At 37.0% G+C, this 14,132-nt stretch overlaps 1 protein-coding gene across 1 annotated transcript in view; it reads left to right on the forward strand.

Annotated features, from left to right (window-relative positions):
* The window catches only part of DENND1A (DENN domain containing 1A), a 667,138-nt gene that overhangs the window by 299,410 nt on the left and 353,596 nt on the right, over positions 1-14,132 (forward strand). The window contains exon 7 of the mRNA XM_044664250.1: positions 456-536. Coding sequence (XP_044520185.1) covers positions 456-536 — 81 coding nt within the window. The remainder of the gene's footprint in view (positions 1-455; positions 537-14,132) is intronic.

The raw sequence follows: 14,132 nt of genomic DNA on the forward strand, positions 1-14,132 counted from the left end.
AACAATTTTGAAGAATGTAATTTATTATGACTATCACCAAACAATTGAGGGAGAATCTCTTTGGTCTTTGCATGTATTAATAGGAAAACAAAACTAAGCTGAAGGATGATCTAGTGGAAAGGGTTGAAGTCAAGGTACTTGGATTTGTACTTTCCATATATCTCATGCAATGAAATGTTTTTCAAAGAGAAGAATAAATGTCAATCGACAATAAAAATTAAAGTGAGTAAAGGCTGCTCTTAGGTATTATACAAGCTATATTGAAAAAAAGCAAAAATGGTACATATATTTGGGCATTTGTGACATTTAACTAATTTCCTGCTGTCAATCCTGCCCTCAAACTGTGTCTATCCCCCACTATACCTGATTCAGTGGCCAGACCTCTTCCATGCATGTTGTTTATTAATCTCTGAGTCTTCTTTTTTTTATCTAGGACTTTTCTTTTTTTCTTTCAGGAGACTCAAAGGAATGAACTGCTTGAAACACTTTACAAACTTCCCATCCCTGATCCAGGAGTGTCTGTCCATCTCAGTGTGGTAAGTGAGGCAGAATATACATAATTAAGAAGAAAGCTTCTTATATAGTATTTAAAGGAAGAATTATCCAGATAGGATTAATTTGTTTGGAGTTTTTTAATGTTATTTTTGTTTTGCTTTTAAAAATTACAATCTTTTTAAGGCTTAAGTAGGAGTGCAGGGGCAGTGGGAGAGGGGAAGATGGTGTTGGTTTTTTAATTCTAGCCAGCACACACTCTTCATTACAGAGATGACCTGAATAATGGAAAGAATAGGGTCAGAGGATCTGGAATTGGTCTCAAGTGCTGTAAGCATATGTGTGGTGTTGGTCAAGTCACTTAACTCACCTGGGTTTAAGTTTACCTATCTGTTAAATGAGAGGGCCTAGGTTTTTGAAGTCTGAATTTCAAACTTTTAGTCCCTACTTTTGCAGTTCAATTCGATAAATTTCTATTAAGTCACAGTATTTCACAGTTGAAAGGGATCTGAGAGGCCATTTAGTCCAACTTGCTTGTGAAACATAAATCTTTTCTACAGCATTTTGCAAAATTCAATCAACCTTTGCTTGAAGTCTTTATGGTGTACAAAGAGTGGAAGGTAGATGAGGAGGCATGGATGAGTTGGAGACTATTGCTTCCAATTCTACTTTCAGACATTCCCAGGTGTTAAGTTTTTCATTATTTCAAACCTAAATTTGAACTCTTAGCAATTTCCTTTCGTTTCTAATAGTTTTTTTTTCAGTAGAATAAATATGATCCCTCTTTCCTGGCTACAGCCCAACATCATAAAGGTATATCATATGCAGTCCAAGCTCTAGAACCAAAATAGAAACTCCTTGTCATCTCCAACTTCTCTGATTTTCTGGGCTAGTCTTTCTTTTAACAGTCTCTGCTCTGGACATGCTTCTGGAATCTCCTCCCTTTTTTGAAATATCCTTTGCTTTGAATCTTCCTTTACAAAAACTTATGCTCCTGAGAACCCATTTTTTTCTTTTAAAACCTTAATTCTGTATTGATGAACCTATGGCATGTGTGCCATAGGGGGCTGCTCCCTTCCCCGTCTCCATGGATGCCTGAGAACATTTCTCACATCACCCATCCCTCTGCCCAGCAGCCCAGTGGGAGTGCTTTCTTCCTTCCCTGTCTTGTACAAGTTAGGGGACTCACATGTGGTGTGAGAGCTCAGTGAATTGAGAGCCAGCCCTAGAGTTACATTTTGAGCACTCAATCTGTAAGAGGTTTGCCATCACTTCCCTAGCTCATTATCCGCATTGCTGACCTGATCTGATGTGTAGTCTGTGAGCTAAGTGTTCCAATAGGGGGAATAGCAAAAGTCTCTCGAAGAGTCAGTGATCCCTTTTCCTTTCCTGTGATTCCATAAACATCATCTCATCCTAGGCCATAATCTCCTCCTAGATGAATTAAGCCTAGGTTCTGTCTCTTCTGGAAGCTATGATCTACACATATCATTTTTTCTCTGGTGACTATCTTCCAAATGTATCCATTTCTTTGAACCACTATCTTCTTGGTCTTCTCATTTTCCTGGATTTCTCAAGTTAGATCTCATGTCTTTCCCTGTGTGAATTAAAATATGTCTTTAATAATGACTTAGTACTTTTAGCATTCTTTTTTTAAAATAATTTTTATTTTTAGAAAAGTTATCATGGTTACATGATTCATGTTCTTACTTTCCCCTTCATGCCTCCAACATCCTCCCACCCCCCTTAGCTGATGCGCATTTCCATTGGTTTTAACTTGTGTCATTGATCAAGACTTATTTCCAAATTGTTGATAGTTGCATTGGTGTGGTAGTTTTGAGTCTACATCCCCAATCATGTCCGCCTCAGCCCATGTGTTCAAGCAGTTGCTTTTCTTCTGTGTTTCCTTCCACTCCTGTAGTTCTTCCTCTGAATGTGGGTTGCATTCTTTTCCATAAGTCCCTCAGAATTGTTATGGATCATTGCATTGCTGCTAGTACTGAAGTCCATTACATTCTATTTTACCACAGTGTATCAGTCTCTGTGTACAATGTTCTTCTGGCTCTGCTCCTTTCACTCTGCATCAATTCGTGGAGGTCTTTCCAGTTCACATGGAATTCCTCCACTTTATTATTCCTTTGAGCACAATAGTATTCTATCACCAGCATATGCCACAATTTGTTCATCCATTCCCCAATAGAAGGGTATATCCTCATTTTCCAATTTTTTACCACCACAAAAAGCAAGGCTATAAATATTTACATACAAGTCTTTTTATCTATGATCTCTTTGGGGTACAAAACCAACAATGGAATGGCTGGATGAAAGGGCAGGCAATCTTTTATAGCCCTTTGAGTATAGTTCCAAATTATCATCCAGAATAGTTGGATCAGTTCACAACTTCACCAGCAATGCATTAATGTCCCAATTTTGCCACATCCCCTCCAACATTCATTACTCCCCTCCTATCATTTTAGCCAATCTGCTAGGTGTGAGGTGATACCTCAGCCTTGTTTTGATTAGCATTTCTCTAATTATTAGAGATTTAGAACACTTTCTCAAGTGCTTATTAATAGATTTGATTTCTTTATATGAAAATTGCCTATTCATATCCCTTGCGCATTTATCAATTGGGGAATGGCTTGATTTTTTTATACAATTGATTTAACTCCTTGTATATTTGGGTAATTAGACCCCTGTCAGAGTTTTTTGTTATTAAGATTTTTTTCCAATTTATTGTTTCCCTTCTGATTTTGGTTGCATTGTTTTTGTTTGTACAAAAGCTTTTTAATTTAGTATAATCAAAATCATTTATTTTACATTTTGTAATTTTCTCTAACTCTTGCTTGGTTTTAAAATCTTTCCTTTCCCAGAGATCTGACAAGTATACTATTCTGTGTTCACTTAATTTATTTATAGTTTCCCTCTTTATATTCAGGTCATTCACCCATTCTGAATTTATCTTGGTGTAGGGTGTGAGAAGTTGATCTAGATCCAATCTCTCCCATATTGTTTCCCAATTTTCCCAGCAAATTTTGTCGAATAGTGGATTTTTGTCCCCAAAGTTGAGCTCTTTGTGTTGATCATACACTGTCTTGCTGACGTCACTTACCCCAAGTCTATCCCACTGATCCTCCCTTCTGTCTCTTAGCCAGTACCATATTGTTTTGATGACCTCTGCTTTATAGTATAGTTTAATATATGGTACTGCTAGGCCACCTTCCTTCACATTTTTTTCATTATTTCCCTTGATTTTCTTGATCTTTTGTTCTTCCAAATGAACTTTGTTGTAGTTTTTTCTAATTCAATAGAGATGTTTGATAGGCATGGCATTAAATAAATTAATTAATTTAGGTTTTATTATGTTAGCTCGTCCTACCCATAAGCAATCAATGTTTTTCCAATTGTTTAGATCTAGTTTTAATTGTTTGGAAAGTGTTTTGTAGTTGTGTTCGTATAATTGCTGTGTTTTGTTTTGGTGGATAGATTCCTAAGTATTTTTATATTGTCTAGGGTGATTTTAAATGGTGTTTCTCTTTCTACCTCTTGATGCTGTGATGTGTTGGAAATATATAGAAATGCTGATGATTTGTGTGCATTTATTTTGTATCCTGCAACTTTGCTAAAGTTGTTGATTATTTCTACAAGCTTTTTAGTTGATTCTCTAGGATTTTTTAAGTATATCATCATATCTGCAAAGAGTGATAGCTTAGTCCCCTCGTTGCCTATTTTAATGCCTTCAATTTCTTTTTCTTCTCTAATTGCTAAAGCTAGTGTTTATAGTACAATGTTAAATAATAAAAGTGATAATGGGTATCCTTGTTTCATGCTTGATCTTACTGGGAAGGCTTCTAATTTATTCCCATTTCATATGATGCTTGTTGATGGTTTTAGATATATACTGTTTATTATTTTTAGGAAAGGTCCTTCTATTCCTATACTTTTCAGTGTTTTCAATAGGGATAGATGTTATATTTTGTCAGAGGCATTTTCAGCATCTCTTGAGATAATCATGTGATTTTTTTTGTTAGCTTGTTGATATGGTCAATTATGTGGATGGTTTTCCTAAAGTTGAACCATCCTTGCATTCCTGGTATAAATCCCACCTGATCATGGTAGATGGTCTTCTTGATCACTTGCCGGAGTCTTTTGCTAATATTATATTTAAGATTTTTGCATCTATGTTTATTAGGGAGATTGGTCTGTAGTTTTCTTTCTCTGTTTTTGATCTCCCTGGCTTTGGAATCAGTACCATATTTGTGTCATAAAAGGAATTTGGTAGGACTCCTTCTTTGCTTATCATATCAAATAATTTGTATAGTACTGGGATTAGTTGTTCTTTGAATGTTTGATAAAATTCACTTGTGAATCCATGGTGATTTTTTCTTAGGGAGTTCTTTGATGGCTTGTTCAATTTCCTTTTTCTGATATGGGATTGATTAGGTATTCTATTTCTTCTGCTGTTAATCTAGGCAATTTATGTTTTTTTAAATATTCATCCATAGCACCTAGGTTGCTATATTTATTGCCATATAATTGGGCAAAATAGTTTTTAATGATTGCCTTAATTTCCTCTTCATTAGAGGTGAGGTCTCCGTTTTCATCTTTGATACTGTCAACTTGGTTTTCTTCTTTCCTTTTTTTTAGATTGACCAGTACTTCGTCTATTTTATCTGTTTTTTCAAAATACCAGCTTCTAATCTTATTTATTAATTCAAGATCTTTTACTTTCGATTTTACTAATTTCTTCCTTAATTTTTAGTATTTCTAATTTAGTTTTCATCTCGGGATTTTTAATTTGCTCCCTTTCTAGTTTTTTTAATTTGCATGCCCAGTTCATTGATCTTTGCCCTCCCTAATTTGTTAATATATGCACTCAAGGATATAAATTTCCCCCTGAGTACTGCCTTAGCTGCATCCCACAGAGTTTGGTAGGATGTCTTATCACTGTCATTCTCTTCATTGAAATTGTTGATTGTTTTTATGATTTCTTCTTTAGCTGACTTGTTTTGGAGAATCATACTCTTTAATTTCCAATTAGTTTTTGATTTGTCTGTCCAGGTGCCCTTACTAATTATTATTTTTATTACATTTATGATCTGAGGTTACATTTATTATTTCTGCTCTTTGCATTTGTTTGCAATGTTTCTATGCCCTATTACATGGTCAGTCTTTGTCAATGTACCATGTGCAGCTGAAAAGAAGGTGTATTCCTTTTTGTCCCTATTTATTTTTCTCCACATATCAATTAAATCTAATTTTTCTAGGACTTCATTCACCTCTCTTACCTCTTTCTTATTTATTTTTTGGTTTGATTTATCTAGATCTGAAAGAAGAATATTTAGATCTTCCACTAGTATGGTTTTGCTATCTATTTCCTTCTTGAGATCTGCCATTTTCTCCTATAGGAATTTGGATGCTATGCCATTTGGTGCATACATATTGAGCACTGTTATTTCCTCATTGTCTATACTGCCTTTTATCAGGATGTAATTACCTTCCCTGTCTTTGTTAATCATATCTATTTTTACTTTGGCTTTATCAGAAATCATGACAGCTACTCCTGCCTTCTTTTTCTCATTTGAAGCCCAGAATATTTTGCTCCAGCCCTTTTCCTTAAATCTGTGTAGGTCTACCCACCTCATATGTGTTTCTTGTAGACAACATATGGTAGGCTTTTGGTTTCTAATCCACTCTGCTATTTGCTTCCGTTTTATGGGTGAGTTTATCCCATTCACATTCAGAGTTATAATTAGTAGTTGTGTATTCCTCAACATTTTGGTATCCTCTCCTAGTTCTACCCTTCTTCTTAGGCTATTTACTTTTAAACCAGTGGTTTGTTTTAAACCAGTGACCTTTTTTCCGTTCCCTTGATTTACTTCCCTTTCTACCCCCTCCCTTATTATTCCCCTCTTTTTATTTTTAAGGCCTAATGAATTCCCCCTCCCTTCTCCCCCCTTCCTTCTCCCCCCTCCCTTTTTTGACCTCCCCACTCCCCTTGGTTTATCCCTTCTTACTTTCTCAGTAGGGTTAGATAGAGTTCTATATCCCAATGGATATAGCTACTCTTCCCTCTCAGGGTTAATTCCACTGAGAGTAAGTTTTAAATATTACCTCTTAATGCTTTCTTCCTCTCCTTCTTATAATAATATTTGTCCCCTCTCCTTCCCATGCCCTCATTGTGTGTAATAGAATATCCTATTTTTCTTATTCTCTCAAGTTTCTCTTGGTGCCATCTACTATTCACCCCCCTCTTTCCCACCCCCCGTATCATCTTAGACCATTTAGTATTCCAACCTCTTCCTGTGAATAATTCTTCTAATTACTATAATAGTGGATACTATAATAGTGAATAGAGTTCACTACAGAGAATTACACATAACATTTCTCCATATAGGAATATGAATAATTATATCTTATTGAAGCCCTTAAAGAGGCAAATTTAAAAGTAAGAGTTTTCTTTTTTTCCCCTCTGTTTCTTATTTACCTTTTCGTGTTTCTCTTGGGTTTTGTGGTTGTATATCGAACTTTCCATTTAGTCCTGATCTTTTCTGTGCAAATACTTGGAAATCTTCTATCTTCTTGAATGCCCAAACTTTCCCCTGGAAGTGTATAGTCAGTTTTGATGGGTAGATGATTCTGGGTTGTAGTCCCAGTTCTCTTGCCTTTCTGAATATCATATTCCATGCCTTGGCGTCTTGTAGTGTGGAGGCTGCCAGATCCTGTGTGATCCTGATTGGTGTTCCTTGATATCTGAATTGTCTCTTTCTGGATTCTTGTAAAATTTTTTTGTTTTACTTGGAAGCTCTTGAATTTGGCTATTATATTCCTGGGGGTTCTCTTTTCAGAGTCTAGTGTAGAGGGTGATGTATGTATAGATCCTTTCAATGTCTATATTGCCTTCTTGTTGTAGAAGTTCAGGGTAGTTTTGCTGAATAATTTCTTTTATTATGGAGTCCAAATTTCTATTAATTTCTGCTTTTTCAGGAAGACCAATGATTCTCAAATTGTCTTCTCTAGACCTGTTTTCTTGATGTATCAATTTCTCAGTGAGATATTTCATGTTTCCTTCTATTTTATCAGTCTTTTGACTTTGCTTTCTTTGTTCTTGCTGTCTTGAGAGATCATTGGCTTTTACTTGCCCAGTTCTTGTCTTTAGAGACTAGTTTTCTGCTATAATCTTTTGATTTCCCTTTTTGATTTGGTCCATCCTGTTTTCCAGCTGTTTGATTTTGGTCTCCAATTTGCTTATCAATTCTTTTAATTTGGGGGCATCTTTTTTGAATTGCTCAATTCTAGCCTTTAGAGACTGGTTTTTGGCTATAATCTTTTGGTTTTCCTTTTCAATCTATTCTGTTTTGTTCTTCAAGGCTTCCAGCTGGTCATTTCTGGTCTTCAATTTGCTTATCAATTAATTTGATTTCTGAGCCTCACTTTCCAATTGGGAAATTCTTCCTTTTAAACCGTTATTTTCTTGCCAGATCCCTTCCATCTTTCTCATAATCTCAGATTTGAACTCTTCAAGAGCTTGTGACCAGTTTTCATTTTTTTTGGGAAGGTTTGGATGTGATTACTTTTTTGTTCTCCTCTGCTGTTTGCTCTGTTGTCTGGATTTTTTCTGTGTAAAAGTTGTTGAGTGTTAAAGATTTCTTCTTGATCTTTCTCTTCTGGGTTTTGTGTCTGGCTTGCCATTTTTAGCCCAGTGTCCTCTCAGCTTTATCCTCACGTCCAGGGTCTGTCTGTACTCTTTAGGCTCCTGAGGTCTCAGGTCTAATTGTTCTCAGGGTCAAGTGTCCTGGTGGTCTCCTTGCTTGTTCCTCTGCCTGAAGCTCCTTTAACTGTCTCAAGGTGCTGCTTCCACAGTTGTGCACCCCTCTGCCCTGGATCCCCACCCTAGGTCCGTGCCTGGGCTAGGGATCTGCTTCTGTATCTGCGTCTGAGCCTGAGATCAAGATCTGTGTTCAAAGTCCATGAGTTCTTTAGCCTCTTGGGGTCTTAAGTCTGGCTGCTCTCAGGAGCAGGCCCTGGTGATCCCAGGTAGCTGCCAAGGACTTAATGGATGCCCCCAAATTGCTCTAACTTGTGAGCTGGCTTTGGCCCTGTAGGTAGTTTGGGGTGGGGGAAGGGGGTTGCTCAGCTTGCGTTTTAGTGAGAGCTATTTTGCCCCCTTGTAGCATGGAAATGTTCTGATCCCACATACCTTTAATGCTGTTGTGGGGTCCCTTCATTCATTTGGATTTGATTTTATGTCCTCTTGAGGAGTCCTGTATGTGTTGGTTAGGAGAGGTTAAGCAGCTGCTTTTTACTCTGCCACCATCTTAACCCAGAAGCAGCTTTTAGCATTCTTAACTGGTCAGGCTTTTTTTTGAAAACCTCTAAGTATCCAAATAAGCTAGAAGTCTCATCACTCTCCAAACTACTTGGTTTCACAATAGGGAATGTACTCTTTTTCTTTAAAAGTTTTGAAATTTTATGGATATGGACAATCCAGTTGCTAATCTCACCCCCCCCCCCCTTCTCACCCTTATTGCTTTCATGCATTTGGGCTAAAAAAAATTCTTCAGCTACCAACCTTCTGGTAATAAGCCTTATCTCACTTGGTTTTTAGTCTCTTCCTTCAAAGGCATTCAAGTCCCATAATTGAAGGTGCTGAATTGGTATAAGATCTGCCAGAGTTTGCAAGTCACTAGCCTAATCATGTAGAGCCCACATTCAACTCCACCCCATGATAAAGCTTCCAAGCCAAGCTTGGTCTTGGTCATCATATCATTTGATTTTGATAATTTTTTGTCCATTTTCATTGTCATAATCATTGTGCATATGACTTTCCTATTTCTGCTTATTTCACTTTGAAGCAATTCACATAAGTCTTCCCATGTTTTTCTGTATTATATTCAGTTCCTACTACATGGTAATATTTTATTACATTTATATACCATAACATGTTGAGATATTTTCCTATCAATAGGTATCTCATTGGATTCCATTTTTCTGTTAGTACAAAAAGCGTAGTTATAATCATTTGTGTATAGGGCTTTTCTTTATAGTCATTGACTTTCTTAGGGTATATTACTAGCGTGGTTTCTCTTTGGCAAAAGTGTATGGGACATTTTATTCACTTCTTCGTAGCATAATTACAAATTTCTTTCCAGAATGGTTGGAGCCATTTTCTCTTTGTTTTGAAGTATGAAATTAAGATGTAGACAAGTCAGTAAGCTATTATCTTCTCTGTTTTGAGCACCTAGTTCTTCCAGATAGTTCCATCATATGTTTAGTTAAGTTTTTCTATGCTATTATATCTTATTTTAATTTCAGGCTGATGAATTCCTTATCTTTTTTTTTTTTCTTATTCAGGTGATTTGTTATATTCTCTGATAAAAAAAATTGTTTCTGTTTCTCACTCCATTAATTGTCATCTGGATATTTTCTACTGAGATTCTACATTCTGCTTCCTGGATTTCCTCAAATGAATTCTATCTTCTTAATATACAAATTCTACTCCATTTTTACTATTTTTAGACTTGCAACATGTTTACTCATGATCTTTTCTTTTTTTTTTTCTTTAATCCTTAACTTCTGCCTTAAAATCAGTATTAGGTATTGGTTCAAAGGCAGAAGAGTGGTAAGGCCTAGGCATTGGAGATTAAGTGACTTGCCTAGGGTCATACAGCTAGGAAGTGTCTAAGGCCACATCTGAACTCAGGTACTCTTGTCTCCAGGCCTAGCTTTCTATCTACTGAGCCAACTAGCTGTCCTCCTCATTTTCTTTTTATATAACTCTTATTAAGTAACTTTTGTTTTCCTTTCTCTCCCATTCCTCCCCACAATTGAAAAAACAAACAAACAAGTAAACAGACCTTTGTAAAAAATATGCATTGTCAGTCAAAAGAAATTTTTACATTGACCATGTCTAAAAATATGTCTTATTCTTTATCTGTTGGTGAATAGTATGATTCATTATAGTTTCTCTGGAATTATTGTTGGTCATTGAATTCAGTAAAGTGTTTCAAAGTTGTTTATCTTTACAGTGTTATAGTTACTGTAGGACTTGTTCTCTTGGTTCTACTCATTTCACCTTGCGTCAGTTCATATAAATCTCAGGTTTCTCTAAAACCATCTTATTCATCACTTATCTCATAATAATATTCTGTTACATTCATGTATCATAATTTATTTAGTTGCCCCCATCTTAAAGGCACTCCCTTTTTTTCTGATTTTTTGCCATAACAAAAAGAGCTATTTTAAATATTTTTGTTCATAAAAGTAATTTTCCTTTTTCTTTGATTTCTTTGGGATATAAGCTAAATAAGGGTGCCCTGTGTCAGAAGGTATGCATGGTTTAATGACTTTGGGGGCATTTTTCCAAACTGTAATGGAAAAACCAATTCACACCCCCCCATACTTGTTTTTCCAAAGCCTCTCTAGTGATTGCCATTTTCCTTTTTTGTTTGCAATTGAGAGCTGGGTATTTTAACTGTTATTAATCTCTCTTCATTGTAACTGCTCTCAATTGCATCTCTTGATTGATATGCATAAGCAATTGCAAAGTGGAGTGCAAGACCAGCTCCAGGGAGTATCTCTCTTCCTGGAGTCAAAACCTTGCAGGGATGCATATTGCAAAGTCAATTGGGCAGGACTTCTAATTTTGTTCTCTGCAAAGGAAGACTTTAGGAGGAGTTTGGCACTCCACCCTTCAGTCTCTAATCAGACTATAAAGAACTCTGAGGGGGTGGTATTCAGGCATGAGTTATCACCATAGTGAAAACAATGAGGAAGTGATGAACTCATATTGGGATGGGCATCTTGTTATTGGAATTGAAACCAGGCAGAGCTATAGATGGCAAAGAAGAGTGAGCTGAATGTCCAATTTCTGCCCTCTATAAAGAAAGTCTTAGACCAGTGAAGGCTGGATAGTGAATAATAAAGTTGGGATAGAGGCATTCTACCTATGGTAACTGTGTGAGCAAAGGCACAAGGACCTGAATGTGGATTGGGTGTATCTCCCATTGCCTAGTCATCTAGCTAGCAGTAGGTTTTGTGGGAAATCTCTACTCTAGATCTCTGATGTATTCCTTTAGTGCATCTGTAGTTCCTAAGACCTTTTTTGGATGACGTATTCACTAAGACCATTAACATTCTCAGAAAGCAGTGGTCTTTTAGTAAGAAGAGTTTCAGTTAATTATTCTGTGGAAGGCCTCCCAGGTGTTAGACTTCTCCTGTGACTTTCTATAAAAATGCCAAAGGCTAGAAGTTAAAACCTTGGCCTTTGTAGTATATGCTAATCCACTGAATTAGAATGTGCTTTTCTCTTCTATGTTTTACAATGCCCTCATCCCAACTGATCTATGGGATAGCTATGATATATTAGAGTACTAACCTGATAATTTGTATTACCTTGACCAAATCATTTCTCATCTCTGTGCCTTCACCTCATAATAAATTATAATCTGAAGGTGGTTAGACATGAAAACCTATAAAAACTTTCTTAGCTCTAACTTCCTTTTAAAAAAAGTTTCATATTTTTGTTTTTTAATTACATTTAATATTTCAATTAACTATAATCTGCTTTCCTTCCTTCCACCCTGACCCCTTAGAAAGAGAAAGTGTTAGATTGAAATGTATAACTCCAGGTTCTTATTTTCCATAGAGTTTATTAATAATCTCTTGAAATATAGAAAGCAGATATATAGAGATTTAAGCCGAATCTAACCTGTCCCTGACCAAGTGGGTTTCCACATAGGTGCCTCATTCAGCCATTGTCCTTCCCTACTGAAGCCAAAGGAATAGAAAGAGTGGATGTGTCTTGCCTCACACCTTTATACTTGCTCTTGAACCTTGTAATGGAGGGTTATTAAGAATGTAATCTAAATGGTTTTGTGGGTTCACACTGGATTGAAGGAGAGACAGGAATATCTGATGGTCTGGACCAAACAGGATAGGAAGACCAGGGTTTACTGCCAAGCTGTTAACTGTCACACGAATGGCAGTTTGGCCAACAGTCACTTAGCTCACCTAGGTTAGGGCCTATGTAACCAGCAGGCAACAGGTAAAAGTTGTAACAGTTTTAATTGAATAAACAAATAAACAAGGATGGGTATTAGGGATTCTACTTTTAACAACTAAGGACAAATCACAAGGTCAAGGGAGGGACTTAACTATACTATTCTATTGACCTAAGCCAGGCAGGGCCCAAAGGAAGCAGTATTGAAATCACAGGGGAAAAGCTACTCCAAACCTGGTTCCAGCCAGGTATGGTCAGCTCAGCTATAGGGCCTGAGGATGGCTTTCAGTTGGGATCTCACAGTAAATCCAAGGATGGTCTCAGGATGCCAGGAGCCAACTCCACCAGGACAGGTGATCCAAGATACCCAGGTAGGGAGAATGAGTCTGCAATGCTGTCCACCAGATCACAAACCACTTCCCCACTTGGTGCTGCTCTGCAGGTCTGTTATCCATTGCTGAAAGCCTCCACCTCTCTCAGGATCCCAGGGAATCTGGATGCAGTTTTCCCTAAATCCGAGTTCTCCCAGGGTTAGCAACAGTTATGCCAACCACCATGGAGTCCTTCTCAGGCACAAGCCACTTCCCTGCATTCCATTCAGAATGTCCATAACCTCCAGCTAAGGCTTTTCCTAGCCTACTTACACACCTACATTTAAACTTATGCCTCTTACAACCTGGACCTGTAACCTTTAGTTCTGCATCATGTTTTAGGGCTCTTTACCTATGACCTGTTTGGAGTGTTCACATGACTTCCAGCCATGAAGTAAGGTGGGGACAAGCTCGGGGGGTGGGGGTGGGGGGCAAGGGAGCAGATTCTAGCTATACAAAGGATAAAAAAAAAACCTTTGCAAAAAATATGGATAGACCAGAAAACTTAATTCCTACATAGTGTTGGATTCTGAATGACCCAATTTCGTTTGTTTTTTCAAATAGATATTGGAGTGATTTGCCATTTTCTCCTTCAACTCATTTTACAAATGAGGAAACTGAGGCAAACAGGGTTAAGTCACTCACTCAGGGTGACATAACTAATGTCTAAGGCCAGATTCAAATGCAGAAAAATGAGTTTCCCTGACTCTAGGCACAGTATCACTCTGCTACCTAGCAGATCTAATAGATAGACAGACAGACAGACAGACAGACAGACAGACACACACACACACACACACACACACACACACACACCCCTCAGGTTTTTTCCAACTCTAATAATCTCCCTGCTAAAGTCCTTTCCAACCTTTTTTTAGGCCAGCCTTCCTTTCCAGACCAGTATACCCAATTGTCTTTGGTCATTTTTTGGGATATTTCAGCTATCTTATGCTGATGCTTTTCAGGAATTCTTTTGGTCTTCTCCTGCCTCAAACATTTCATGGGCAGTGGAGCAAGACAGGAGAATTTCAGAAGATAGCTTGAGGATTTACTTTGGTATAGGATTTCTAGGAATTTTTATATGAATTTTTGTAAGTCACAGAGTCTAGAATACAGTTGCTTTCCCTTTATTCTGAAGTATTTAATTTCATACTTTGTTTTCTCTTTTGAGCCAATATTTAACTGAAGTAAAATATTAAATCAGTGATAGAGTGATAAACTCAAATTTTCTATATTCAGTGATTCATATCTGCTAGCTATTATTGATA

This window comes from Gracilinanus agilis, chromosome 2 (assembly GCF_016433145.1).
Source record: "Gracilinanus agilis isolate LMUSP501 chromosome 2, AgileGrace, whole genome shotgun sequence".
NCBI classification, from domain to species: Eukaryota; Metazoa; Chordata; class Mammalia; order Didelphimorphia; family Didelphidae; genus Gracilinanus; species Gracilinanus agilis.